A 27,411-nucleotide genomic window follows, 5' to 3' on the forward strand; every position below is an offset into this window, starting at 1 on the left:
CCTGAGAAGGGCTCCTGAGGCCTCTGCCGAGGGCCCTTAGGCTGCCAGCAGGGGTGGTGGGGTTGGAGGTCCAGGGCAGCTGTGGGCCCCCCGCCGGAGATCCGGAGTTCTACAACTGCTTGTTGTGCCTCGGTTCTAGAAGGCTGCCTCCGGAATGCCCGGGCCAGCTGGTCACTGTGGAAACTCCTCTGTCTAGAGCAACAAGGAACCCCTCGGACTGCCACTCCTTGTGCTTGGCCAGTGGCAGCACCCACCCAGAAGATGAGAAAGGCGCCGTGCTAGGAAGGACCCACACGCTGTGCTTGGCCCCCTTGCAGAGCTGATGTGCTTGTCTGAACTGCGCTTCTGCCGGCCTCTCCCCCAGCCCCGCGGCAGCCCCTCCCCCAGCAGCCCCCTCAGCCCGGCCGCCAGGGCGCCCCCTCCTGGGCCAGTTCGGGGCCATGAAGAGCTTCTCGAAGCGCGAGGCCGACCGGAGGACGTTCTTGGAGCAGGTTCGGGAAAGCAAGGAGAATGGCTACCTCCTCTCTTCCAAAAAAATCGGGTCGGGGGCTTTCTCCAAAGTCTATCTGGGTTACGCCACCCAGGAGAAAATGATGCAGAACTACAAGCTGGCTTCAGACCTCAGGAATAAGCGGCACTCTATGGTGAGCCCCAGGGGGCGGGGAGGGAGGGGCTGTCCCCCTGCTTATGCCCCGCTGCCATCTCTCCTGCCGCCTTACCCTCCGCCTCTCAGTAGGTGACCTGGACCTGGAAGGCAGGTTTGACCTGGAGATAGTTATGCAATAATGGAAAGAGAAGAGTGGGACAACCAGGAGGAGGCTGGCTGGGTGGGTGGACTCATAAGTCGTGGGGGGGGGCACTGTTGGACCTCCCAAAGAACTTGGTTGGGACCGATCCTCCCGGAGGTCTCTCCGTGAGCCATTGACAGTCAACACAACTCCATGGCGCTTATTCGGTCTGGCGGAAGAGTTTCTGGCCATTCAGCAAATGAAGGTGCTGCTGCTGCCGCCCATCGTTCTTGGTTAAAGCTCTCCCGTCCTGCCCTGCGGCTCTCCCTCCCTCTTCAAGATCCTCCTTCCCAAAAGGCCTTCTTGAACCAAGCGCTTCCTGGACTGAGATCTCTGGATCTCCAGATCCTTCTCCCAGCCCTTAGTTCAAGGTGGGCTATTAAGGTGAAAGGCATCCCGGATGCTGTGCTGGGCTTTCCCACCTGTCCCGCTGGCTCAAGGAGGCACCATTTTAGGCTTTGGCCGTAGTGGGGGCAGCAGCTCCCTGGGACCAGATCAGAGGGGGAAATGCCCCGGAATGGACCATCTGCTACTCCGAATTGTTTTCTGTCGTTTCTGGCGTCTGATGATGAGGTGCTTTTCTGGAGGTGCTCTCACCCAAATCCTTCTGCAGGGGGTTCCGTCCCAGCTTTCTTGGAACTGGTCCTCTGTCCAGTCTCTCCGGCTGTTAAGTTCGGAAGGTCGGGTCCGCAGTGTGTTAAAAATACGGCCCGTTTCCGTTTCCCGTTGGCGTCCTTCAGGTTGCTGCATTCTAAGAACATCTGAAACCGATCGATGTAGGACTCCCAGTCCTCAATGGCTGGGTTAAAGGGAGCGGGTGGCGTGGCGTTGCTGGCCATCTTGATGGTCGTTTCGCGCCATTACCACGTGCTGAGTTGTCTCGTTGTCTTCTTTATCCCACCTTCGTCGCCAGTGTTAAGTTCGGAAGGTCGGGTTCATTAAGACGAGAGACTCTGCGGCTCAGGAACAACAGCTCTTTATTTATCGGCTAGATAACACTCAAAAGAACAGGAGCCGCGGCGGCTCTTTTATAGAGCCGGCCGTGGCTAGGCGGCCAATGACACCGCTTCAAGTCTGCCGCGCTTGGTTTAAGCCAATCGCGGCAGACTCTTAGCGAGCCAATCAGAACTGTCCAAGCTGTCCAATCAGGTAGCGGTTTAAACGAACCAATGGGAATGCGGGGTTTCAAGTCTGTGGATATGGAACACCGGCCCTGACCTGAGCTTGGCCAGCTGGCCGCCTCCCCAGGTTCATCCTCGTTTCATCTGTCCCGCTGATTGGTTGTCCAGAGTCCGCTGGATCGGAGTGGCCGACAAATGTAAATGGAGAATAAATAACCACAACGGTTGCCATCTGGGGGGGGCGGGGTGAGATGGTTCTGGGCCACCCTCCATATATGGGCCCAGCTGCATCTCTTGCTTTTTTGAACCCTCAATTGCAAGGGGACCCGGAGGACGAGGGAAATGGATTATTTGGAGCCTTTTGGAAAGTCCAGGCCAGACCCCCCCGATCCAAGGCTTAGGGGGGTGGAGGGCAGCAGTTCCAGGATGACTCCCAATGTTCCAGCTGCCCCCACCCCCAGGAGGGCCCCTCTTTCTTCAGGGGTCCTTCTGGTTTGGGGGTTCCAGGTGGCCCATGGGGAACCTCAGGCTTGACCCCCCCATCCTATTTAACATCTACGTCGAACGGCCTTGGGCTCCTCCATTTGCTGATGACACCCCGTGATGACACCCAGCTCCACAGGAGACGCCTCTGTTGCCTTTTGAATTCTGGGAGTTAAAGTGCACAGGCCTTTTGAAGAAGCACCTTTGAAACCACACACACACACACACACACACACACACGCGTATGCTGCTTGTATGCAGCAGTTGGGGGTCGCTCTCTTTCACTGGCCCCTTCCTGCATGTCCTTTGCTCCATCCGGGACGGCTTTGCCCCCTTCCTCCACTTCTGTGCAAAAGCTGGAGGTCCATTGGAAGAGAGAGGCAGCAAGCAAGCTGCTCTGCCAGAGACCCTCCCGCTCCCTGGTGTTTTTAAAAGCTTTTAAACAGACTAAATATTTGGGTAATTCGATTTACTATTGAAACTGGTTGCATTCCATTTTGGTGCCTCGTTTCTTCTCTTGTTCTGTGGCTCGGGATGCTTTGTCCTGGGGCCGCCAAACCCAATACGATGCTCACCCGCCCTGGTCAGGGAGGTCCTGCTGACTCCTCCACGGCCGAGGACCTTTCCCAGCACCTGCTTTCTCTCCCCGCAGGTGGCTATCAAGATAATTTCAACAGCCGAGGCACCTGTGGAATACACAAAGAAGTTCCTTCCAAGAGAAATCTACTCTCTGAATGTGACTTACAAGCACCTAAATGTGGTGAGTCTCTGCAGGGGAACCCCCAACCCCGAGGGAAGCACCCCAAGTGGTCCAAAGTGTGTCTGAGAGCCCCCAACGGCAAAAGGGGCATCGTGTGCAACCCAGGAGGGGATCTGATTCGCAGCACGGAGGCGTTTTCTGAAAAAGTCCCGGAGAAGCCGCTGCTCTGGAGCGACGCATCTCAACTCCGGGGGCTTTCGGGTTGGGCGGACTACAACGCCCACAGCATGCTGGCTTGCAGTTCGGAGAACCGGCAAATCGTGACCCTGGCTGGCCCCTCCCCATTCCTGGGCCTCCCATTCCTCTGCGCCCAGTCACTCCTTAAGGTATTTCTCCCCACCCCCGATGATCAGCTGTTCCAACGATCAGCTGTGCCGGACTCCCCTGGCTGTCTTACTGCTTCGCCCAGGCGGCTTCCCTGAGGCCCAGGAGGCCAAAAGGGGGCGCGTGCAGTGGTGGTGCTGCTCCCCTCCCGGGCTCCGTTTCCTGCCTTCTTGGGCCCCAGGGAAGCTTCCTGGAAGCCGAACCGCCCCCCCCCCCCCCGAGGCTTTCCTGAGGCCCACGAAGCAAAAAAAACCATGGGGGGGGGGAGAAGCCACACCCACCCAGTCACATTGCCACGCCCACCTAGCCACGCCCACAGAATCGGTTGTTCAAAAATTTGAGTCCCACCCCTGGTTGTAGTTCCCAAGTCTTAACGTTGCCAAGTTTGGAGGGTGCTGCTTTGGAGCAGGGACTCTGGGAGTTGAAGTCCACAAACCTTAAGGTGGCCGCGGTTGGAGCCCCCTGGACTAAAAGGCCGCCAAGCTCCCTCCCCACTCTTTCCGCTGCTGCTGCCTGAACCATGCACTCCCCCCAAAGCAACAGGGATTCTGGGGCGTCAGAGCATCAGGGCCACCTTGCCAGGAAGGTCGGTGCGGAAGGAGGGGAAGGCCGTGGGCTCCCTGGCTGCATGCTCACTCAAAGCTCGGCTGCCTTGCAGATCCAGCTCTATGAGATGTATCGGAATAGCAAGCGCACCTACTTGGTGCTGGAGTTGGCCTCCCGGGGGGACCTCCTGGAGCACATCAACGCCACATCTGACCGCAGGGAGTACCCAGGCCTGGAGGAGGAGGAGGCACGGAGGCTTTTCCGACAGATTGTCAGCGCTGTTGCCCATTGTCACAATGTTGGCATTGTCCACAGGTGAGACAAGCAGGCGGGCACAAGGAAGAGATGCCATGGCAGGGCGGGGGAGACGGTGGCATGTGCCAGGTGTCCTACGAGGCCAGAAGCCTCTCCAGAAACAGCAGCAGGAGCTGGTCAGGACTGGTTGGCATCCGCTCCCAGGAACCAGAGCCAGGCGGGGGGTGGAGGGCAGGAAACACAGCGCAAGAAGCAACCGCAGGCAACACAATGCTTGTTGCTCAGGGCTACATTCTAGAGCAGGACTCTTTGAGAAGCCACAGAGGGGCGAGATCAGCTGGTGGCCTGGAAATCTCTACGCAAAAAACATCCCACAGAAGCAGGAAGAGGATCCAGGAGTGCAGGTGGAGAACTTTAGCCATTCTGACGGGGAGGCAAACTCTGCGTTAGTGGAAGATTCTAGTCTAGTATTTGTTGAATTATTCCTTGGAGATCACTATCAGAAATGTTTTTAAAAGCACAGAAATTCAGGACAGCTAGAAGCATCTCTTTACGCCAAAGAGGACTTAAGTAGCCAAGTTTGAATTGTTTTAAAAAGAAACAAGAGAATCTGACTTTACAGAAGAAATAGAGTCAAGGGATAGGACTACAGGTAGCTCTCAGCTTTGCAACCACAGTTGAGCCCAGAATTCTGGTCGCAAGCCACGATGGTCATAAGCCAACTCACCCCATAACCCCTGGATTATATGATTATTTTTACAATGGTGGGGAAGCTAGGCAGGTGGGGGGGCAAATCCTGAGTTTTCTGTCTTCTGCACAGTAGTGGATTTATAAGCTGTACAGATGCAGATAGATAAACTCAACAAGACGTCCATAACAAAGTACATTTATTGGTTCATCAGGTATCCTCATAACTCACATTTGTGATGAAGTTCTTCTTTAATGACCAATCCTTTGAGGGAGGCAGCGTTGGCTGCCTTCTGCCATGCTGCGGTCCGTGCTGTTTTCGCTGCCGTCTCTCTTTGTCGTTCGAATAACTCCACTTGGGCCTGAGTTTTGGCTATTTCTGCTTTCTGCCGTATAAACTCTGTTGTAATACATAAATCTGCCTCTGCTGCTGCAGCTTCAACTTGGGCTTCTACAGCTCATTCAGCATAACTTGCTGCTTTGGAGGCCTTAGATGCACCGCTACAATGGGAGGATGTTCTGAAAGGATGGTGAGAGCCGGCAGCAGAGAATTGGCGTGAGACACTAGAACCTGCCTGCGATCTAGCCGATTTGGGATGGAGGGAGGTCTTCTTTGAGTGGTGGGAAGAAGCTGCTTGTGATTCAGGATCTCTGTCGGATGTGGTCTTCTCCCTCGGTATTTGCTCCTTCTGTAGCGCCATGAGGAGCACGGCCTGAAGGGAGTTTCTGCCTTCCTGAATGCTGTCTTCGCATTCTTTGTTCACCTCCTTGAAGCACTGAATGTGTTCCTGTAAGTCTGGGTCGTCCAGGTTCAACTGTATGTATTTAAGCTTATTTTCACTGTCTCTCCATCGTGTGAGGTGCTCCTCTAACTCCTTCTGCATCAGGAAGAGGCTCTCGAAGGGGCAACTGGCTTTTGGGGGTGTCACAGATCTTGGACAGCTCCGTCCATGCGTCTGCATGACGGCGATATTGCTTTTCCCAATCCTCTCTGAAGTGTGTCACCGTGGGTGAGATAAGCTTCCTATGCTGTCTGAGGTCGTAGGCCTTCTGAGGTATCGCGGCTTCTCCAGAGGGTTGGACATCTAAAAGTGGTTGTTGGGAATCAGGTTCCACGTTTACGACAAGGGTGGGTGGAGGATTCGGGTCTTGTGGTACATCAGAGACATCTGTCATGGCTGAGGAAGTTGCCATGCTTCAAATTGGTAAAAGGTGACTTTTGGAAAATTTAGTGAGTTTCCGTGCAATTCCCTTTTTTGTACTAGGTTGCGCTGCAAGCAAGAAGCAGAAAGTAGAATTGCTGCTGAATTTAATACTTGAGCATGTAGGTGGCACTGCAGAGTCTGGGCGATGCTAGCACAGCACACAGTATGGCTGCTTCTAGGGTGCATTGTGAGCTTGCAACACAAGGGGGCACTAGAGGTTGCGTTGCGAAGTCTGAAGACTAGAGGGCTGAATGCAGAAGTATGCCTATTATTGTCGCTTGCTTCACAAGGTGGCAGCAGAGGGTCTAGAAGACACTGTTGCTACGCCCATGTTAGGTTGCAGTTAATCTTGGGACCTTCAAATTAAATTGATTAAATTGTCCACAATAGTTGCAAAAAGGGATTGTCATTGGATAAACACTCTGTTCAAATTTGAGAAACTGTGTAAAAAATCAAACTCTGGGAAATTTCTCCTTGAGCCCCAGATGTAGCTATGGGCTGCTTTGCTTAGGTCTGACTTCTTTGCTGAAGAAAAAAAGAGGGGGCAGAATTTCCTGCCTACTCTTGAAAAAGGAAAAAATGGTAAGAATTCGACTTCACTGTAAATTTCTTCTTAACCATCAGATGGGGATTTAGGCTGCTTTACTTGAGTCTGTTCGGTTGCAGTTAATCTTGGAACATTTGAATTAAATTGATTAAATTGTCCACAAGAGTTGCAAAAAGGGGTCATCAATGGATAAACATAACCCTGGCCTCTTTATTGCTTTTCCCGCCTTCCAGATGAGCAGAGGAAGATCAGCTTTGTTTTACCGACAAGCATAAAGGCATGATTTCTCAGTCTCTCACTGCATTTGTAGAAGGTTTAAAGTCAGAGGTTTGATTTTCCTTTGAGAGCTGGGAAATATCTGACTCTCCTTGTTATGCAAATGGAGTCTTTGAGATAGCAGGAAGACGGATTGAGCAGAGAGGAGGGGGGTGGGTGGGTTAGAAAGTTCTCTTTGTTTGTAGCATGTGGGGGTCTCCAGCCCCTCCCACCATGCAAACAGCATGTAAAAAGTTCCATTGCTCAGAGAGAGAGAGAGAGAGAGAGACGAGAAAATGTAGGCTTAAATTAACATTGCGTATTCACTCCTGGCTTCAATATTATTTTGCTTTATCACAAATCCAAATTAACATCATTTATATTGAATGGGCTTCAAGACTTCATCTTTTACTTTTCTGTAGCCTGTACAGAGGTGGATTTATAAGCTGTACAGATGCAGAAAGATAAACTCAACAAGACATCCATAACAAAGTACATTTATCGGTTCATCAGGTATCCTCATAACTCACATTTGTGACGAAGTTCTTCTTTAATGACCAATCCTTTGCATATCTGCCTTGTAGTAAAAGATGGTTATCTCCTAACCCATCTCGTAGCGATAGAAAGCAGCTCCCATGAGTTAGGGGGTTCAGGCAAAAGTGAGGGAAACTCCCCCAACCCATCGAGGGTCAAACTAGTGACCAATCAGGATTACAGATGTGGCCACGTGACATGAACTACATTTCCCAGGATACCTTTAACTACATTTATCATGATGCATTCCCTTAAGGGGACAGCTCACAAGTACTACCTAACTATCCAATTCCCATACACTGGCTGGACAGCACACTGGGCGAAACCGTCCCCTGTTCTGGCTGAATAAGCAAGTGAAGAAGGATCCGTGCTGGTCAACAAATGGGACTCTTCTTCTCTCTCCCACAGAGATCTGAAGTGTGAGAACATTTTATTGGATGAACGTGGCTTCATTAAACTGACAGGTGAGTTTCCTTCCTGGAAGAGAGGAGAATGGGGTGGCCTCCTCCTGCCAACGGCAGAATAAGGGTTGAGCCAGGATTGCAGAACAGTGCAGAGCAGCCCCAGGCGCCCTCCCCAGATGAGCCCAAATGACCCGGGCTCCCTACATCAAGCTGTGGTTGTCTTTAAACGCAGAACGGTTTTCCCGCCTCAGTGGCAGCTCTCTGCCAGCCAGTTTCTCCTCTCAGCAGGCTGGTCTCTCTCGCCCTGGCCATTTGCAAGACATGGTCCAGTCCCAAAGGAAGTTAATTAGCCTGTGAAGGGCTGTGGACTTGGGGCACGTAGAGGCACCCTCACCTCCTCACCGGTCCAGGTTAACATCTCAAGAGTTCAGTTATCATCTCAGTATCTGAGGGGGGTCCCCAAAGAGGAGGGGGTCAGTCTATTCCCTAAAGCAGGGTCTCACAACCTTGGCCACGTTAAGCCTGGAGGTCTTTGCAGCAAAGCTGGCTGGGAAATTCTGGGAGTTGAAGTCCTCCAGGCTTAAAGTGGCCAAGGCTGGAGAGCCCTAAAGCCCCTGAAGGCAGAAGCAGCAAGAGATGGAAACCAACCAAGGAGAGAAGCAACCTAGAGCTAAGGAGAAATTGCCCACCCACCCCCCAGAGGTTATGGGGGATCCATCACTGGGGGTTTTCAAGAAGAGGCTGGACAGCCATTTGTCTGGAAGTGGTACAGGGTCTCCTATTTGAGTAAGGAGTTGGACTAGAAGACCTCCAAGGTCCCTTCCCACTCTGTTGTTCTGTAATGCTATTGTTTCGCCCACATCTCTCTTCCACTGGCGCTTGATTGCTCTCCATCCTGCCATGCACCCTCGTTTCTCCTTGTCCAGGGGTGCCAAACTCGCCGGATGCATCACACGCTGGCCACGCCCAAGCCCGGTGTAGCGAAGGGGGGGGGAGTCGCAATGCATCACGTGACGATGCTGTGACGCTGGGAGTTTGGCACCCCTGTCTGAGTCTGCCTCTCTTATACCTGGGGACAAATTTACCTGCTTTGTGCGGGGGGCTGGGCTCAGGGCTGACGGCTCTCCCTCCTTGCAGATTTTGGCTTTGCCAACCGCTACTCCTTGAAGAATTCACTGATGAGCACCTTCTGTGGCTCTGTGGCCTACACTGCCCCCGAAATCCTCATGAGCAAGAAGTACAATGGGGAGCTGGCTGACCTGTGGAGCCTGTAAGCACCGCGGGGGGCGGCATGACCAGGGCCTGGGCTGACCCGGGGGCCCCTCCTGACCGCCTCCTCTCGTGCAGCGGGGTCATCCTCTACGCCATGGTGACGGGGAAGCTCCCCTTCAAGGAGCGCCAGCCACACAAGATGATCCACGTCATCAAGCAAGGCCTGGCCTTCCGGCAGCCCATCTCGCCAGGTACGAGGGACGTCCCACCCTGCCCCCCGTCCCCAGGGGCTCAGCCGGAGGCCGGAGGGCTCTGCGTCCCCATCTGCCCCACCCAACGAACGGGGACGGACTCTGCCCGGGCCCACCACCCGTGCCCAGGCACGACAGTGTTGGCGGAGGACAGGGCGCCTCCCGCTGGCTCTTCCCTCTGCTGCCAGAGGTGGGTTTGGGCTGAGACCCATAAGTGACGCTGGTCCTTGGCAACCCCATAAAAGCCCCCGGGGAGAGGCGGAAGCTGGCCCTGAGGCAGTGGGGCAGGGCTCCGGTCTGCTGGGGGCCTGTAAAGCCCAGGGATTCCCCCCAAGGAGGGGGCTGCAGGGCCAGAGGGTCAGACTGGCTATGGCCGGTCCTGCCACAGCCCCTGCTGGTCAATACATTTGGTGGGAGCAGGAAGATCCTGCGGCAAGCGCTCTCCCTCCCCCAGCGGGGTCCCTGCCCCCCCCCTGCTGACAGTTAGCAACAACTCCCCCAGAGACCCCTGACTGCCACGGGGTGGGGGGAGGGAGGGGGAGAGGGCTTGGCTTGGTCCGTGCTTTGGAGCAGGTTCTGCCAGTGGGACGTCGCAGCGGAGAGGCAAGAGAAGAAAGCTCCAAGCAGCTGCACTGCGGAGGCCCTGAACTCCAGGCCCAGAGGGGCTTTTCCAAAAGGCAGCTGGACTTTCTCTGGTTTCTTTTTCTTTTTCTCCTTTGAAAGTGTTTTGCTTCTAAGAAACAGGAAGTTTTCAAAGGGAAAAACTGAGAGAGTCCAGTTGCCTTTTGGAAAAGCCCCTCCGGGACAACCGTGACCTGGAGGGCGGAGAATCTAGCCCTGAATTCCAGCTGCTGGGCAGGTGTGCAGGAAGCGCCAGCTGAGCCCAGGCCAGCCTGCCGTTCTGAGCAGAGGAACGTCCTGACAGGGAGAGCAATCAACCCCTTCGGACGCTGTAGGAGCTTCATCATCCTTGGAAGCCTTCAAGAAGAGACTGGACTGCCCTCTGTCCGAGATGGTGTAGGGGCTCTTGCTTGGGGGGGGGGGTTGGACTAGATGACCTCCAAGGTCCCTTCCAACTCTGTTCATCTGTAATCTCGCCCAGGATTAGCAGTCTCCTCCCTCTCCTCCCCGCTGCCTCTCCCTCTCTCCAGAATGCCAGAATCTCATTGAGGGCCTGTTGCAGCTGAAGCCGGCGGCCCGCCTGGGGTTGCAGCAGGTGGCCACCCACCGCTGGATGCTCCCGGCTACCTCAGCCATCTTCCACCGGGTGATGAGCTCCATGGGAGTCCATCCGGAGTGCTCCATGGGCCAAGAAAAGCCTCAGGCGGCATCAGGTACTGGAGGGGCGTCCGGAGAGGCGGGTCCCGCTGGCCAAAGGGGCGTCCGCAGGGCCTCCCCCCACGAGCCTCGGGAGCCTCCTTCCAGTGCCGGTCGGGGGCGGGAGGGCCGGGCTTCCCAGGCTCACCCTCGACGGGACCGGCAGCGCTCCCAGGCCGTGACCGGGCGCCCCTCCTCCGTCTCGTTGCAGGCGAGGTTGGCGGCCCTCGGCCCAGCTGCCGGACCTCGAGAGCCCCGCCAAGAGCGCGGAGGGCCCAGCCAAGGAGAGCAAGGTCCTGCCGCCGGCGCGCGCCTCCTCGGCCGCGGGAGCCTTCCCGCCCCGGGCCAAGGCCGAGAAGAAGAGCCCGCCGGTCACGCCGGCCAATTGCGTGCTGCAGCTGCCCTCGCCGCGCAAGACGGAGCGCCCGCCGCGCCTCTCGCTCTACCGGCCCAGCCTGCTGACCACCCTGCAGCCCTTCCACCACCTGCCCAACTTCCGCAAGCCCGGCTCGGGCTTCTCGGCCAGCGCCTACGTGACCAGCAAGCGGCTCGGGAGAAGGCGCCCGCCCGCGCCGCCGGCCTGGGCAGCGCCTCGCCCAGCCTCTCCAAGCAAGTGCACTCCCTCTACAGCATGACGCCCTGCCCGTGACGCGCCCGACGCCCGGCTCGAGAGCGGCGGCGGCGCAGCAGCAGCCACGGCCGCCCGGCCCGGCCCAGCGCCTGGCACCCCGTCGCCGCCGCCGGACGAGCCCATTAAAGCTTATTCAGAGTCGCCCGGGCTGCTGCCTGCTGCGATGCGTGCGCCCCCGCGGCGGCCCCGGACCTGAGAGGCGGCTGGCCGAGCCTCGGCGCCGCTCTTCGCCTGTCGGCACGCGCGCTTCTCCACTGTTTCTGCATATACATCCGTGTACCGTTGCTTTGTGTGCGGCTGCTGCTGTCTGACGCCCGTTCCTCCCCTCTGGAGCCCAGCCGCCGCCCCTCCCTCCCTCCCTCCCCTCGCGGCTCTTCCTAGACAGAGCGGACGGTGGGGTCCTTCGTCCCCCCCAACCACCACCCGGAGCTTGTCCACAGCAGCTGCTCCAGACCCCAACTTCAAGCTGGCTGTCCATCTCTTTGGCTGCCGCCCCCTGCTCTCGGAAAAGGGGATTGGGCTTTCCCTCATACCCCCCATGGTTTGGGGGTCCCATCTAAGCCAGCCTGCTCCAAGCATGTCCCCCCACCCAATCCAGGGCTTCTGGAGCCCAAGTATCCCTTCATGTACCCAAACTGACACCCCCCCCCGCAGAACCACCCAGGAAAGCTGTACCTGGCCTTCTGTCTCCCAAGCTGCCAGAGACCTTCCCCTGCGGGGTCCACCCTCCCCACCCTGGCCCTGGGGGGGGGAGTCTTCAGCAGGGGGCCAACAGCAAAGGTCTTGGCTGGCTGGATTCCTGCCCTGAAAGCAGCCGGGGGTCCCCACCCTGCCCCCCTTTTGCCCCTTTGCCCGGTTTCAATGGAGCAGAGGGGCTGCCTCCCCCCTCAAGTAGAGCGGGCAGCCAGGAGACCCCCCCTCCCCAGCAAGGGAGGGACCCCTTCCCCTGCAGATCAGAGAGAGTGTCTACCCAAGCTCCCTCACCTCCTGTGCCCCTACAACACGGGACCAGGGACAGCCAGAAGCACCTGGGGCGGTTGCCCACTTCCCTGAGCGAGGCAGGAGGTCCGAGGCAGGAGGAAAAGTGCCCCGCAGCCTTTATTGAGGGGAGCCCCAGCCCCCCTTCCCTCCCCTCTTCCTGGGGCTGGAGGGATGCCAGCTCTCGCTTGCCCAGGCTGCAGAGTAATGGCCTTCGTGGCACCCTCAGTCTCTAGGCCGTGCCAAGGAGCACCTTTGGCAGCCAAGGCGGGGCGGGGATTTTGGTGCCCAAATGCCAAGACCAGCCACAAAGGAGGACGTTCTTTCTCGCCCAGCACTGGAGGGGGAGGGGGTTCCTTCCACTTTCACACAAGTCTTCCCAGCAGGGCCTCCTCCTCCTCCTCCTCCTCCTGCTGGTCCAGGCACTGCAGCTGCTGCTCCACCTCTGTGGGGATCTTCACCTCCAGCAGGTTTTCCATCCCAGCCTCGGGCTCATCACCAATCAAGACCTGTTCAGGGCAAACCGGCTGAGGCCCCAAATCCCCCCCCCTGCCGCCAGTGAGGGGAGGGTCCAGAGGCCCACTTGGCTCCCCACTCACCTGGATCAGCTTTTCACAGGCAGCGCGGACCCCACGGTCCTCTTCCCACCTGTGCAACTCTCGCAGGACAAAGTAGGTGCCCTTCTCTCGCACCAGGAGCCGCCCGGTTTGGTGGCTGTGAGCTGTCAAGGGGCGGGGGGTTGTCACTAGCTGCGGGGAAGCCATTGGCCTGGAGTGCATCCCGCGTCTCCGGGAAGGTGAAAGGAGGCCTTTGTTGGGGGAGAAACCCTCTGGATGTCTTGCCCAGGGTCAGAAAGGGAATACAGCAGCCTGGCGTGGTGGGGGCGGGGGGGGGGAGGGTCTTCCAGGCCTCCCCTTTGCCATCCCACCCCACAGTACAGCTGATGCAAGCAAGCAAGCCAGCCAGGGGGCCAAGGGAGCCTCTTTTCCGGAGCGGCGCACCATGTGCAGAATGGGACACACTGGGGGCAGACTTGATTCCTCCAGATCTGGGTGGGAATCCGAGGGAGCCCCACTTGGCGGTTTCCGGGGCCCAGAGCAGCCCCCAGGGACCCTCCCCTCACCCGACCTGCCCACCTACCAGCAGAAGGGTCTCCAGGAGCATCTGCCGGATGTCAGCTTCCGGCTCCCGCTGCTTCTCGGCTGGCAAGTACTGCAGATCCAGGGGCAGCCCTGGGGGGTCAGGGAGGGAGGGGGCTCAGTCCAGGCAGACCCCCAAGCGTCCGTGTTCCTGCACCCCCTCCCGCAGGAGGCACCCACTTTCCATCTCGTCCTCCGGGAACTCCTCGGGGCCGGCCAAGGGCAGGAGAAGGAAGGGCAGGAGGTCCACTTGCTCGCTCAGCAGCCACTCGTGGTGCCCTGGAAGGCAGAAGACGCCCGTGACCCCGAGGCCGGACCGGCGCCCCCCCCCGCCCAGAGCCGAAGCGGGGCCGGCGACACTCACGGGGGTCGAAGCAGCAGTTCCGCAGCGTCCCGGCCACGCCGCGCCGCCGGGCCGCCGAGCCCGCGTCCTGCGTGAAGGGCAGCAGCCTCCGCACGGCGCCCCTGCGGGAAGAGCCGCTCAGCGCCGCGCCTGGCGGGTCCGGCCCCCCGGCCCCCGCCCTCCCGGCCCCTCACCCGGAGCGCTCCAGCAGGGCGTCGCGGGCCTCCGGCAGCTGGCTCAGGTTGCCCAGCAGCGCGCCCAGCTGGTGCCAGGGCGCCCCCGGCCGCGGGTCCTGGGCGCAGAAGGCCTCCAGCAGCGGCCCCAGCCCCGCCACGCCGCCGCCCCGCCGCCGCAGCTCGGCCAGCAGCTCCCGGCAGGGCCCTCCTCGCGCGAGCAGTTGGCCAGGAGCGCGCAGGCCAGGCCGGGCAGCGGGAAGGCGGGGTCGAGCAGGCGGCGCAGCAGGTCCGGCAGCCCCGCCCGCAGCGCCCCGCCCGCCCCCGGCTCCGCCGCCAGGTTGAGCAGCGCGTGGAAGGCCGGCTCGGCCAGCTCCGGCCTCGGCTCGCCGGTCAGCGCCAGCAGCGCCGCCAGGAGGTCCGGCCGGGCCAGCAGGAGGCGGCGGCCCTCGGCGCCCCCCGTCAGCCCCAGCACGAAGCGCAGCGCGCGGCCCTTCAGGTCCCCGCGGGCCTCGGGCCGGAGGAAGCCCAGCAGCTCCTGCGCCTGCCGCTCGTCCATGCTGCGCGGCGGCCGCCGCCGCTTCCGCGATCGCCCCGCTCCGCCAATCCGCGCCCGGGGCTGGAGCGCGAGCGGGCCCGAACAGCGCCGGAGCCAATGGGAAGCGGCCTTCTGGAGCAGCGCCTCTCGGGAGTTGGAGTCCGGCCGCATCCCCGGCGGGAGTTCCGCGGAGGCCCCGCCTGCCCGCTTTCCCGGGCGGATGCCCAGAGGAGCCCGCCTCGCTCCCGCTGAAACAGGCCTCTCCGACCTGGCTGGGGAATTCTGGGAGTTGAAGTCCGCCAGGCTTAAAGTGGCCAAGGCTGGAGAGCCCTGGCTGCAACCTCTGCCTGTCCAGCCAAGACTTCCTTGGCCGCTGGGAGGCTGCTTCAAGCCAAGACCACCCATTCAATGTTGGCTTCCATTCATTCGCCTTCCTTCCCAAATGTGATATACACCCATTAAATGCAAAGGGCTTAAGGTGCCCTTTGAGGAAAACTTCGTTAGGAAGCTGAATTGGTCCCAACTGGCACCAGGAGGGAACCAATGGCCCAGCAAACCATCATATTCCTGGTTGTATGAGAGATTGTGAAGCTAGCACGCTGGCCTCAGAGGGGTCGAAGGTCACCAGGTGGATTATCAAAAGCTTTACCAACTGTCCCCTTGTTACCTCCGTACCCTCCGGTTCTGCTTCTGCTCAGGATCGCCCAACCCAGCTTATGAAATAGCCTTTTAATCCAGTGAGTTGTTTTATTATCCTATTATTTATATACCATTTACAAGTTGACAGTCCTTGTCTTGAGTTTTAGAAACAACCTTTTGGTTGTTTTTTTAAATAGTAATTGTGCAAAGTAACCCTAATAAAGATGAACACTGAAACAACAGATATAAGAGCAAAATAACAAGCGCTGTGGAAGAAATCCACTGTAGGCCACTGAATACTGTAAGCCCACAAGCAGAGGGGGGGGGGGAAAGCTTCCCTAATTGCTTACAGGAAAAAAATGGTTTCTATTTGTAGTTTAAAAGTTCAGAGGAACTTTTCCCTTTTCCAACTGTAACAATCACCATAATCTGCATTTAATGCTTCTCAACCACGGCAGCTTAAGGCATGTGGTCAACTTGAAGACGTGGGACTTCAATGCATGCTGGCTGGAGAATTCTGGGGATTGGAAGTCCACTTATATGAACATGATCTTCCAAAGGCTAATCTAGGCCAGGGGTCTCCAGCCTGGGCCACTTTAATCCTCGTGGACTTCAACTCCCAGAATTCCCCAGCCAGCTTTGCCTAGAGAATTCCCAGAACTACTGTAGAGAATTCCGTGGAACGGACAATTCTGCAGGTTGCCCAGCGATGGTTGAAGCGTTTCCCCTCCTCCTTCAGCAGCTGTGGGCAGGAGGGGGGGCTGGGGCTTCGAAGGCCTCTTCCCTTGCTTGTAACGCCACCGGCAGGCGATTCCGCCCCCCAATGCCCCCCGTTTCTAGCTCTGCCCCGCTAAGCTCCCGGCGATGGGGATGGTCCCCCGACTTTGGCTCCCTCCTTCAAGAGCTGCATTTCAAGGCCGAAGCTCCGAAGAGGAAAGAGGAGGAGGAGAGGAGCGAAGGCCACGTTGTCCTGAAGAGCTCCGTCTCAAAGCAAATGGGGCCGAGTCTTCTCGGGTGGGAGATCCGCCTCTTCTTCCTTCACGGTGATGCTTGGAGGCTTCCTACATCCTCCCTGGTGGGCTCCGGCCCAGAGGAGGCCTGGCGTGGTTAGGAGAAGGGAAGATGATGAGGCCTCCGGCCTGCCTGCCCGGGTGGCCAGTTCCAGAACCAAGAGCTTCCCTCCCTGCCCGTCTCCCTCCTCACGAAACTCCCCCCCACAAACGGAGCAGGGGGTGGGCCTGGGAGGCGGAGGAGCCTTTCCTGCCCAGCCGCCTCGTCCAGGGCCAGGGGAGGCCAAGAGGCCAAGCCTGCGGCCACCCACCCCTCTGCACTCTGGAGGGGCCCTTCTCCTCAGGCCAGGAAGAAGAGCGGCCGATTCCCCAAAGGTAGCTGCTCGCCGGCCAGGCAGAGCTAACAGCTCCTCAAAAGCTACTGTACCTGCAGCACGGGGCGCCGCCAGTGGCTCACCGCCAGGGGTCTCGGCCATCTAAAAATGTGAGATCAGCACCGGAGTTTGAAGAACCAAGAGAGCCCCCGGCCCAACCCTTCCGGTCAAAGCTCCTCTGTCCGGCTGCTTCCGCCCCCTCCCGGCCGGCTGCTCTCTCCAACAGCCCCCTCCTCACCCTCAATGGTGGACCCTGCCGGCCAGGCTGGGCTCCCAGAACTGCCCTCAGCCTTTGGCCACCCCCTGGCTTGCCAGGCAGATGCCACTTGGCACTAGTTGGCCCCAGCAGTCAGAGGCATTTCTCTTAGGGGCTTCCCCCAACGCCCCCCCTCCCCCCCACCAGCCAGCCAGCCAGCCTGCGTTGAAGGTCAGTTCTCCCCAATCTCGCCACAATCAAGAAAGGAGCGGAGGAGAGCTGGGTGGGGGGTTAGCAAAAGAGATGCCAAACTCCAGTCACCCTCCCCCACTCCATTTATTTCCTCTGCTTTTCCAGAAATGAATCAGCTTGAAGAGCTTCCCCCTTCGAGTGCATCCATCAGCCTTCCAGCCCAACCCCTGCGGACGGACACAGGAGGCCCTAGACCAGGGCTGGCAAACTCCCGCCCTGCAGGCCAGGTGCGTCAGGTGCCGGCCACGCCCCGTTTAGCAAAGGGGAAAAATCATCCCGACACGTGACGCAGCCGTGACGTTTGACCCCTGGGCCCTCGACCACTCCGGACAGGGGGCTGCCCAGCCTTTTCCTGAGAGCCTCCGTAACTTCCCCAAGCAAGCGGTGTGGTTAACTGTTCTCACTGCTGGTGTTAGGTATAACATTGATACCAAATATGGTTTGGGTGAATAAATATATAAAACTTAGATATCATGGTTTAAGTGCTTATCACTTTAAGCACAATGCAGCAGGCAATTAGCCGATTAAGGGTGCGGTTAGAAGTTACAATATAAGGAAGCATTAGAAGCTGGAAAGCTTACTGTATGTTACTGTCTGTAATTGCTTGCTGACTGTCTGACTGGCTGTAACTGTCTGTAACTTACTGTAACTGTGTGCTGCTGTGACTAACTGTGATTACTGACTGTGAGTGCCTGTGACTGAACTGTTATTGTTTGCGTAATTCTACTGAATATCCAGCGTTTGTTTCTCTGGAGAGTGAAACCGGAGGAGGAGAAGATATCTTTATCGGCTGATAAAGATATTGCAAGGACTCTTAACTTGGACTATACTAGTGAGTCTTACTGGATGGAAATACTGTGAATGACTTAATGGACTGAATGACAATGCTTAACCTCTAACTGGATTAAAAACTATTTAAACTACAAACAGTGTTTGTGTTCAGTGTGTGTATACTCATTGGGTCCTTCCTGGCTTGACTACTGCTGCAATACTCTTCTAGGGTTAATTCCCAAAACCCTAACATTGGTTATGGGCCCAGCAGCATAGTCTAACTAACCAGGATATAGCAGAGAGAGTTGGTGTGAGTTGCACATTACTGTAAAAACAAACTGTTTTAATTAGTTTAAAATAGTCAAAATATCTGAAGAGTAATGGCACAAGTAAATTTGTCACAACTGTCCATGATATCCAGGCTGGATGGAACAAACTATGTTTCATGGTCAATGAAATGTAGTTTACTTCTACGCAGAGAAGGTTTGTGGGACATTATAGTAAACCCACCAGATGTGAGTAGATGGGATCCTGCTAATGATGATGATAAAGAAAAGTTACAAGACTTTAAACTGAAGAATGAGCAGGCTTTATGCATCATAGGACTGACTCTCTGTGATCAGCAGCTTGTCCATATTCGTGGAGAAGAAAATGCTGCAAACTGCTGGGAGAACCTCAGGAAGATTTATGTTCGGGACAGTGTAGGAGCACATATAAATCTTACACGGAAGCTTTTTCGAACGCATCTTCAGAGGAATGGAGATATGTTAGTTCATTTAAACTGTATGAAGAGCATTTTTCAAGATTTGCAAGAAAAAGAGCTTATATTTAATGAACTGCAACAAGTCTACATAATATTATCTTCATTAGATCAAAGCTATGATGACTATGTGACTTCGTTAGAGGTATTGCCAAAAGAAAGCCTCTCATTAACCGAGATTACAGGCAGGCTACTAGAAGAAGCCAGAAGAAGGCGTGAGCGTGACGAGCTGAGAGAAGATAAGAAAGAAGAGAAATTATCTTCAAAGTTTGAAAGAAACCAGCAAAGCAAAGTAAAGCACCTGGAAGAAGAGAATTTATCTTCAACAGCATACACAATTAAAAAGTGTTTTAATTGTGGAGGCAGAGGACATTTGGCAAGATTTTGCAAAAGAGAAAAAGCCAGAATGTAAAAAGCCAAAGAAAGCATTTGAACTAGCCACGTTTAGCAACTCTGATGTGAAGAATAATTTATGGGTGGTTGACAGTGGCGCATCCCACTGCATCACAAGAGATAAGACAAAATTTATAAAAATGTCTACAAGTTCTCAACATATATCACTTGCAAATGGCTGGAACCTGAAAGCAAAAGGTGAAGGTTTTGCACGTTGTCCGTACATAAACCAGGATATAAAAATGTTGTATGTACCGCAACTAAAGTTTAATTTGCTTTCAGTAAGGGTATTAGATAAATTAGGTTATGTAATTACTTTAAGGATAATAATTGCATAATTGAAAAAGATAACAAAAGGGTAACTGCAGCTTTAAATGGAACATTATATGTCTTAGATAATAGTAAGAAAGGGGAGGCACAAACTGTATTTAATAATATTAAGCCTCATGATGAATGTATCCATTTATTGCATAGGCGTTTGGGGCATGTAAATTTTAAAATGCTAAAACGTACAGTTGAGTTATCTGAAGGAATAAGGTTAAAACCTTGTGATAAATATTTGCATTGTAATGTTTGCTGTGAAGATAAGAGTAAGGTATTGCCTGCAAATAGGCTAAATGGTTTCAAAACAAAAGAACCTTTAGAAGTAGTATTTGCAGACATAATAGGTCCAAAGAAACCCAGTATGGGGGTGCTAGATATATACTGAGCATTATGGACCATTATTCTAGATATGGGTTTTGCTATTTAATGAAAAGCAAAACTGAAACATATCAACATTTTTTCAATTGGCTTAGGTTTGCTGAAAGAAAGTCTAAACGACAACTGATAACCCTGGTGACAGATAATGGCACGGAATTTATTAATAACAAATTCCAGAACAGACTTAAGATAGCTGGAATAGAGCATAAGAAGTCTGCTCCATACAGGCCAGAACATAACGCTTTTATTGAAAGAAGAGGCCAAACACTACAGGCAATGGTTAGAACAATGTTAAATGATTCTGGGTTACCTGATTCTTTGTGGGGAGGCTACAATGTGTGCTAATAACATATTGAACAACGTTGTTAATACAACAACAGGTGAAATTCCATTCACCAGGTGGCATGGCAGGAAACCTGATCTAAGTTACCTGCACACATTTGGTGCACCAGCATGGGTGCATATTCCTGCAAAACTCAGAAAAAAAGGGCAACATAGAGCTAAAAGATTTTTCTTCGTTGGTTATCAGGCAAACCATAGGGCATATAGATTTTGGGAGAAAGGCACATCTAAAGTGTTATGTAGTGCTAGTGCCCAATTTCTAGAACATGAAGGATGGGAGAAATTAGAACAGGATGCCAATAAAGATGTAGTTATTGAATCCTATAGAAATCCCATTAGTTATCCCTGTAACTTTAAAAATAAAGTTAAGAGACAAATACAGGATGAAATAGTGCCCATAAAGGAAGAAACAGATTCAATAGCTGAACAGGATGAGGAAGATGAACAGGTAGTAGTTCAACAAAGTCCTCCTGTAAGCCCTATAATTCCCAGAAGAACTACACGTATATCTAGACCGCCTGATAGGTACCAGGCTAACACAGTGTGCCAGATTAATGAAGTTCCTAATTCTGTTGAAGAAATTAAAAAGTATCCTAATAAGGAAAAAGAAAAATGGTATGCAGCAATGAATAAGGAACTGAATTCATTAAGAGATATGAAAGTGTATGAAAATGCCAAATTACCTGTAGGAAAGAAATCCATTGGCTGCAAATGGATATTTAAGGTAAAAACAGATAAAGATGGTAATTTAATCCATAAGGCAAGGTTAGTAGCCCAAGGTTTTAGGCAGAATGCTAATGACTATGATGAGGTGTTTGCACCTAGTCTTAAGGCAGCAACCTTGAGGGCAGCTTTAGTGTGGGCAGCTAGTAAAAACTATATAGTTAACCATTTAGATGTGGAAACTGCTTACTTGCACGCCCCATTAAAACATATTATTTATATGAAAAACCTGTTGGTATTAAAAGTGAATATAAGGATAATAATGATTGTTGGTTGTTAAAGAAAAGTCTCTATGGTCTTAAACAATCAGGCTATGAATGGAACCAGTATATTGTAAAGGAACTAGACAATATAGGATTTAAAACTGGTTTAGCCGATCCATGTCTGTTTAAGAGGGAGACAAATGGGAAAGTATCATTATTATTACTATTCACAGATGATATTGCTTTGATAACTGAAACTAATGATGAAGCAAATAAAATAATAGCATCATTAGGAAAGAGAATAAAGATCAAGCAATTAGGGAGATAAAGAAGTATCTCGGTTTGAATATAAAGAAAACAAGGAAAGGTTTTAAGATATCTCAGGAAGATAAGATAAGCAAATTACTAAAAGATTACAAAATGGAGCTTTGTAAGCCAGCTAAGACTCCAATGAGTCAGGAGTTTAGCAACACTGATGTACAAAGCCCTGAGTTTGATAAGGTGATTTATCAATCTTTAATTGGTAGTTTGAGTTATATTAGTAATTGGTCTAGACCAGATATATCGTACTGCGTGAATCAGTTGGCTAGATTCAATTCTGCACCATGTGAAAGACACTGGAATGCAGCTAAGAGGATATTAAGATATCTTAAAAAGACAATGAATTATTCATTGTATTTAGAACCAAAGGGTGATTTAATTCTGAGTGCATATGCAGATGCTAGTTTTGCATCAGAAAGAGACACTAGAAAGTCGACTTCAGGAACAGCCATAATGCTGGGTAAGACATTAATAGGCTGGAAGTCAATAAGACAACAGCATATAAGTTTGTCTACTATGGAGGCAGAATTCTCCTGTTTATCATTGTTATGTACAGAGTTAATAATGTATAAACAAATGTTAATTGATATAGGTATAACTGTAGATTATCCTATAATTATACATGAAGATAATCAGGCAGCAATTCAAATGGCCACAAATATTGGAGTAAAAACAAGGTGCAAGCATACAGATCTAAGATACCTAAACGTGAGACAATCTGTAAGAAGTAATATGATTCAGCTAGAGTACTGTATGTCGGAGGACAATTTAGCTGATAATTTTACTAAAGCCCAAGGTGCCAGTAAGCACCAGGAGAGTTGTGAAAAATATGGGATCAGATTGTAAAGGTATTATATATTTATTTCACCCAAAAGGGGAGTATGTTAGGTATAACATTGATACCAAATATGGTTTGGGTGAATAAATATATAAAACTTAGATATCATGGTTTAAGTGCTTATCACTTTAAGCACAATGCAGCAGGCAATTAGCCGATTAAGGGTGCGGTTAGAAGTTACAATATAAGGAAGCATTAGAAGCTGGAAAGCTTACTGTATGTTACTGTCTGTAATTGCTTGCTGACTGTCTGACTGGCTGTAACTGTCTGTAACTTACTGTAACTGTGTGCTGCTGTGACTAACTGTGATTACTGACTGTGAGTGCCTGTGACTGAACTGTTATTGTTTGCGTAATTCTACTGAATATCCAGCGTTTGTTTCTCTGGAGAGTGAAACCGGAGGAGGAGAAGATATCTTTATCGGCTGATAAAGATATTGCAAGGACTCTTAACTTGGACTATACTAGTGAGTCTTACTGGATGGAAATACTGTGAATGACTTAATGGACTGAATGACAATGCTTAACCTCTAACTGGATTAAAAACTATTTAAACTACAAACAGTGTTTGTGTTCAGTGTGTGTATACTCATTGGGTCCTTCCTGGCTTGACTACTGCTGCAATACTCTTCTAGGGGTTAATTCCCAAAACCCTAACATTGGTTATGGGCCCAGCAGCATAGTCTAACTAACCAGGATATAGCAGAGAGAGTTGGTGTGAGTTGCACATTACTGTAAAAACAAACTGTTTTAATTAGTTTAAAATAGTCAAAATATCTGAAGAGTAATGGCACAAGTAAATTTGTCACAACTGTCCATGATATCCAGGCTGGATGGAACAAACTATGTTTCATGGTCAATGAAATGTAGTTTACTTCTACGCAGAGAAGGTTTGTGGGATTAAATTAAAAACTATTTAAACTACAAACAGTGTTTGTATTCAGTGTGTGTATACTCTGGGGCCCTTCCGCCTCCTTTGGTTGCCTGGCTTGACTACTGCTGCAATACTCTGCTAGGGGTTAATCCTCAAAACCCTAACAGCTGGGAAGGTTTTTGGAAGTTGGTTCCCTCCTTGATTAGTTTCTATTCATTGTCTCCCAATTACTTTGTTTTGAATTAATTTAATTGTTTTAAATTGTTTCCCAATTGCAGCCGAGCTCGTTTTCCAAACCCTCCCAGCAATAGGAATGTCCTGCATGGTCTGCCCAGCTCTCATTTTCCCTCTAAGGAGAGAAGGGTGTAGGGGCTTCATTATTGCTCAGCTCACGTTCCTCTTAGCCACAAACGTGTTGGTGGGTCTTGGTGCCTCGTCTCCTCACTGCCATGAAGAGCATTAAGATGGACGCCGGCCGGAGGGACAGGAAGCAGCCAAGGAGAGGCTCCCTCCCGTCAAGGGCTCCCCAAACTTGGCCGCTTTAAGTCTGGTGGACTTCCAACTCCCAGAATTCTCCAGCCAGCATAGCCTAGCCTAGCATAGCATAGCCTGCTAGGGAATAGCATAGCACGGCTGGCTGGAGAATTCTGGGAGTTGAAGTCCACCAGACTTAAAGTGGCCAAGTTTGGGGCGCCCTGGTCAAGGGGATGCAGAAAGGGACTCCCACCCCCCTAAGCAACCCCCAGGGCTCGGGGAAGCTGCCTCTTTCCAAGGGCGGCTTTTGGGCCTCCCATGAACACTTACCGGACACGGCGGGCTGCCTGGACGGAAGGCTCCTTCTGGGCTGTGGCTCCCCAGGAGGGCTGCGGAGTGGGACGTGGGCTTCACACCTGCACCCTGGCCGCACCTGGAGAAGGGCAGAAGGGAGCAGAGGTAGCCAGCCCAGCCCCTTCCAAGGCTTCCTGGCTCCCACTGACACGCCAACCTGCTTCACTCCTCCATCCTTTGCCACCTTGTTCATGATTTTATCTGTTGTTTTATAATGGGTGATTTTAATGTCTTTTAATGTTTCTGGGTTGGATATAAGATTCGGGGTGGAGTGGGGGCATAAATTTCATAATAAAGGACTAATAAACACTCCTGGTCCCTTGTGGCCTATCTGGGCCCAGGAAACAGCTCGGGAGGGGCCCTCCGATCCACGGCAGAGCAGGCGGCGGCTGGGCCCCGATGAGCGAAAGGGGAGAGAGGCTCTGAGCCCCTCCGGGAGCACGTGGGGAGAAAGGGCTGCGCACCACCCACACGTGGGGAGTTTTGCCTTCAATTGCCACCAGAATAACAGAGCTGGAAGGTCTTCTAGTCCAACCTCTGCTCAAGCAGGAGACCCTGCGCCGTTTCAGACAGGGGGCGGTCCACTCTCCCGTTGAAAGTCTCCAGTGAGGGAGCATCCACAACCTCTGGAGGGAAGTCACCCCACGGGTTCATTGTCCTCCCTCCTCGATTCCCGGTTGCTCCTCTCCTGGATGAGTTTCCACCCGCTGCTTCTTGCCTTGTCTGGGGCTTTGGAAAGTAAGTGCCCCCCCCGCCTTCTTTGGGGCAGCCCCTCAAATTCTGGAATCCTGCTATCATGTCTCCCCCGCCCCCGCCAGTCCTGGCCAAACCCAAACCCTGCAGCCGTTCTTCCTAGGTTTTACCCTCCAGGCCTTCGATCCTCTCAGTTGCTCTTCTCGGCCCTTTTTCCAAAGCCTCAACCTCTTTTTTGCAACGTGGGGACCAAAATGGGATACAGGATCCCAAGTGTGGCCTTACGGAGGGTTTATAAAAGTGGTACTTTTATGCGGTTTGAAGGATTCTGGAAAGTTGGTGCTGCCGCTGCCAGGAGAGACGTTCAAGGGGGGGCCTTTGGTTCCCCAACCCCCGCATTCCCCAGCTGAACATGGAGGTTGACCCACCCGTGGACGTCCTCCGTGGCCGGGGAGCGCCTTCTCACGGAAGCTGTGCTAGAATCGGGGCCTGGCCTGCTGGCTCCGGCCTTTTCGGGGAGGCCAAACCGGTTCCCAATTCAGCCCAAAACACAAGAACTTACGGCAGCCAAGCGTAGCCGGCAGGCTCCACAGGCAGGACCTTGGACTTCTTCTCCAGCTGTGGCAGGACTGCCTCCCCGGCCCTCTTTCTGGCATAGGGGTGCCAGGGAAGGAGGAGGGGGCGTGGCTGCTGCCCAACCGTGCCAACGGCTGCGACGGGCTCAGGAGCAGAAGCCCCTTGGGGTCCGGGGGGCTCAGCGCTTTCCAGGTTCTGCTGGGAGGGAAAATGGGGACCAAGCCATGAATTGAAGCAGGTTAAAAATCAGGAGATGCGAGTTCTAGTCCTGCCTTGGGCACAAAAGCCGGCTGAGTGACCTGGGCCAGTCCCCCTCTCTTAGCCCAACCCACCTCACAGGGTTGTGGTTCTGGGGAGAATAGGAAGAAGCTGTGTTAGATATGTTTGCTGTCTTAAGTTATCTGAAGGAAAATAATAAAGGTGGGATAAAACTCTAATAAGGAAATAAAAATAACCCAGCAATAAAAAAGGCCACAAGATGGAAAAGTATTGGAAGGGCGAAATATGGGCGGTGTCTGCCTTCCTGCCCCACAGGACCCTGGGGCACAGCTGAGGGGGCTTCGCCCAATGTAGGGTGCAGAGACTGGAGCCCCCCCAAGCATTTTTCCTCCCTAATTCTCACAGCAACTGATCCAAAACCTGAGCCAAGCCGCCTGTCCCTCACCTGGCCCAGGTAGGGGACTCCCAGCGACAGCAGCGTCTCCCTTCCTTGCTGTGGGCTGAGCTCCTGCACCCGGGTGGCCGCGCTGAGCCTGGCTGCCAGGCAGTCCCTCAGCCTGGGAAGCTGCCTCTCGTCCTGGGTCGCTTCCCGGATGACCAGGGCTTCCTGGCTGCACAGCCCTGGAAGGAAGAGCAGAGCCAACCCCGGTTCTCCCGGCCCCTCTGAGCACCAGGGCTGCTTGGAGGGGCGGGGGCGGGGAACGGCTGCCTAGGGCAGGGCCCTCCAACCTGGGCCGCTTCAAGTCTCGGGGGCTTCAACTCCCAGCAAAGCCAGCGGAGTTAGAGCAAAGCCGGCTGAGGAATTCTGGGAGTTGAAGCCCCCGAGTCTTGAAGCGGCCCAGGTTGGGGGCCCCACCTGGCCTAAGGGGTTCCCCTCGAGGGTCCGTGCCAGGCTGCGCCACAGAAGCCCCCGTGCAGGGCGGGCGATGAAGGGGGGCTGGCGGACCCCTCCCCCAGCAGCAGCCTTCCTGTTTCGGCTCACCTGGGCTCGGCAAATGGACTCTGCACTGGACGCCAACTTCCCAGGCGGCTTTTGCAGAGACGCGCAGGATCAGGCAGCCCAGGGGCAGGCAGACTTCGCAGCGGTAAACGCTCCCAAGGGGGAGGGAGGCCTGGGTGGGCTCACCTGGGAAGACAGCAGCAGCAGCAGCAGCAGCTCAGGTCAGCGGGGGACTGTGCATTTGCCCCCCCCCGCACCCCCCCCAAACTTCCGTTCAAGGCTGATGGCGCATTATTGTTTAAAATGAACGCCAAGCCAGGATCCAACATTGGGCACCTAGAAGCCACCTTGTTTTGCCCAAGGGAGGCCGGGCATCATCTGCAGCCAGTGCTTGGACTGAAGGACCCCCAGAGGTCGCCCTCCCTTAGCCACCATTTGGCCCGCAGCAATTGTTGGATGCTGCAAATGGACGGGGCTCAGGGCCTTGAAGTTATGGCTGCTGCCGTGCCCCTCCGGTCACCGGATCAAAGTTTGGGTGCTGGGCGGGCGGGTGGGTGGGGGAGCTGAAGCAGAGCCTCCTCTGCCAAAGGGAGCTTGCTGGGCCCCCATCGAGGAGGCAGTGGGGCAAAGTGTGAGGTCCTCGCCTAATGACCACAACCAGCCCTATAGAACTGCCGTCGTGAAGCAATGCAGTTTTGCCCAACGGTTGCTTTGCTTAGGGTTGTTAAGCGAGGACCGTCTACTGTTGCTGGACAGCAGCCCCCGAGGGTCTTTCTCTGCTTCTAAGTGACCAATGGCAAACTCAAGGTGATGACCCCAAGGGGCGTGGCACAAAGGCAACCCAGTCACATAAGCAAGGAGAGTCCCTTTATTATCTCCAACTTTGCCCCCCGTGTCCAGGGCACCCTCCGCTGGAGAAAAACTCTCCCAGGAACAGCCTTTAACGGAGGAAATTAAGTCCGAAAACAAAGCACATACAAACTGTAACTAAAAATCCACATAAACCAAGCTGCAGCAATTAACTGGACAGAGTAGGAGAAGGAACTGCAGACTCGAAAGGCCAACAAAAGACACACAGTTGGGAAGATGCCAGGAACCCAGATACAGTCACGTTTGCTCCCAACAGTCTGCTGCACACAGCTTGCCTTTTTAAAACGCTGTGTTCCCAGCTGCGGCTATTGAAGGGAATCAGGGCCCTTTCCTCCCCCATAAGCCATACAATCCACGTTGCTCCCTTCTCCGTTCTTCCCTGCGTGCCCTAGGATGA

The 27,411-nt window shown here is 53.8% G+C and overlaps 3 protein-coding genes across 3 annotated transcripts in view; 1 reads left to right on the forward strand and 2 right to left on the reverse strand.

Annotated features, from left to right (window-relative positions):
* The first annotated feature begins 372 nt into the window (after positions 1 to 372).
* Positions 373 to 11,340, forward strand: LOC113425134 (testis-specific serine/threonine-protein kinase 5-like). Its single transcript, XM_087958945.1, is given in 9 exon segments — positions 373 to 644; positions 3,045 to 3,152; positions 4,135 to 4,337; positions 7,914 to 7,969; positions 9,047 to 9,179; positions 9,257 to 9,372; positions 10,524 to 10,733; positions 10,906 to 11,241; positions 11,244 to 11,340. Coding segments are annotated over 9 exon segments (1,461 nt in total). The 5' UTR covers positions 373 to 440; the 3' UTR covers positions 11,339 to 11,340.
* A 1,060-nt stretch (positions 11,341 to 12,400) lies between these two features.
* Positions 12,401 to 15,232, reverse strand: HGH1 (HGH1 cochaperone). Its single transcript, XM_087958944.1, is given in 8 exon segments — positions 12,401 to 12,807; positions 12,898 to 12,995; positions 12,998 to 13,019; positions 13,439 to 13,530; positions 13,618 to 13,716; positions 13,802 to 13,902; positions 13,975 to 14,158; positions 14,161 to 15,232. Coding segments are annotated over 8 exon segments (1,476 nt in total). The 5' UTR covers positions 14,897 to 15,232; the 3' UTR covers positions 12,401 to 12,663.
* NUGGC (nuclear GTPase, germinal center associated) overlaps positions 15,233 to 27,411 on the reverse strand; it is a 53,015-nt gene continuing 40,836 nt past the window's right edge. The window contains exons 27-32 of the mRNA XM_087960096.1: positions 26,187 to 26,330; positions 25,650 to 25,825; positions 24,972 to 25,183; positions 23,693 to 23,795; positions 16,568 to 16,616; positions 15,233 to 16,228 (exon numbers count right to left, since the gene is read on the reverse strand). Coding sequence (XP_087816222.1) covers positions 16,116 to 16,228; positions 16,568 to 16,616; positions 23,693 to 23,795; positions 24,972 to 25,183; positions 25,650 to 25,825; positions 26,187 to 26,330 — 797 coding nt within the window. The 3' untranslated portion in view covers positions 15,233 to 16,115. The remainder of the gene's footprint in view (positions 16,229 to 16,567; positions 16,617 to 23,692; positions 23,796 to 24,971; positions 25,184 to 25,649; positions 25,826 to 26,186; positions 26,331 to 27,411) is intronic.

The sequence above is a fragment of the Notechis scutatus genome, chromosome 3 (genome assembly GCF_049901735.1).
Source record: "Notechis scutatus isolate UNSWTSFEM ecotype Mainland chromosome 3, rNotScu1.2, whole genome shotgun sequence".
Lineage (NCBI taxonomy): Eukaryota > Metazoa > Chordata > Lepidosauria > Squamata > Elapidae > Notechis > Notechis scutatus.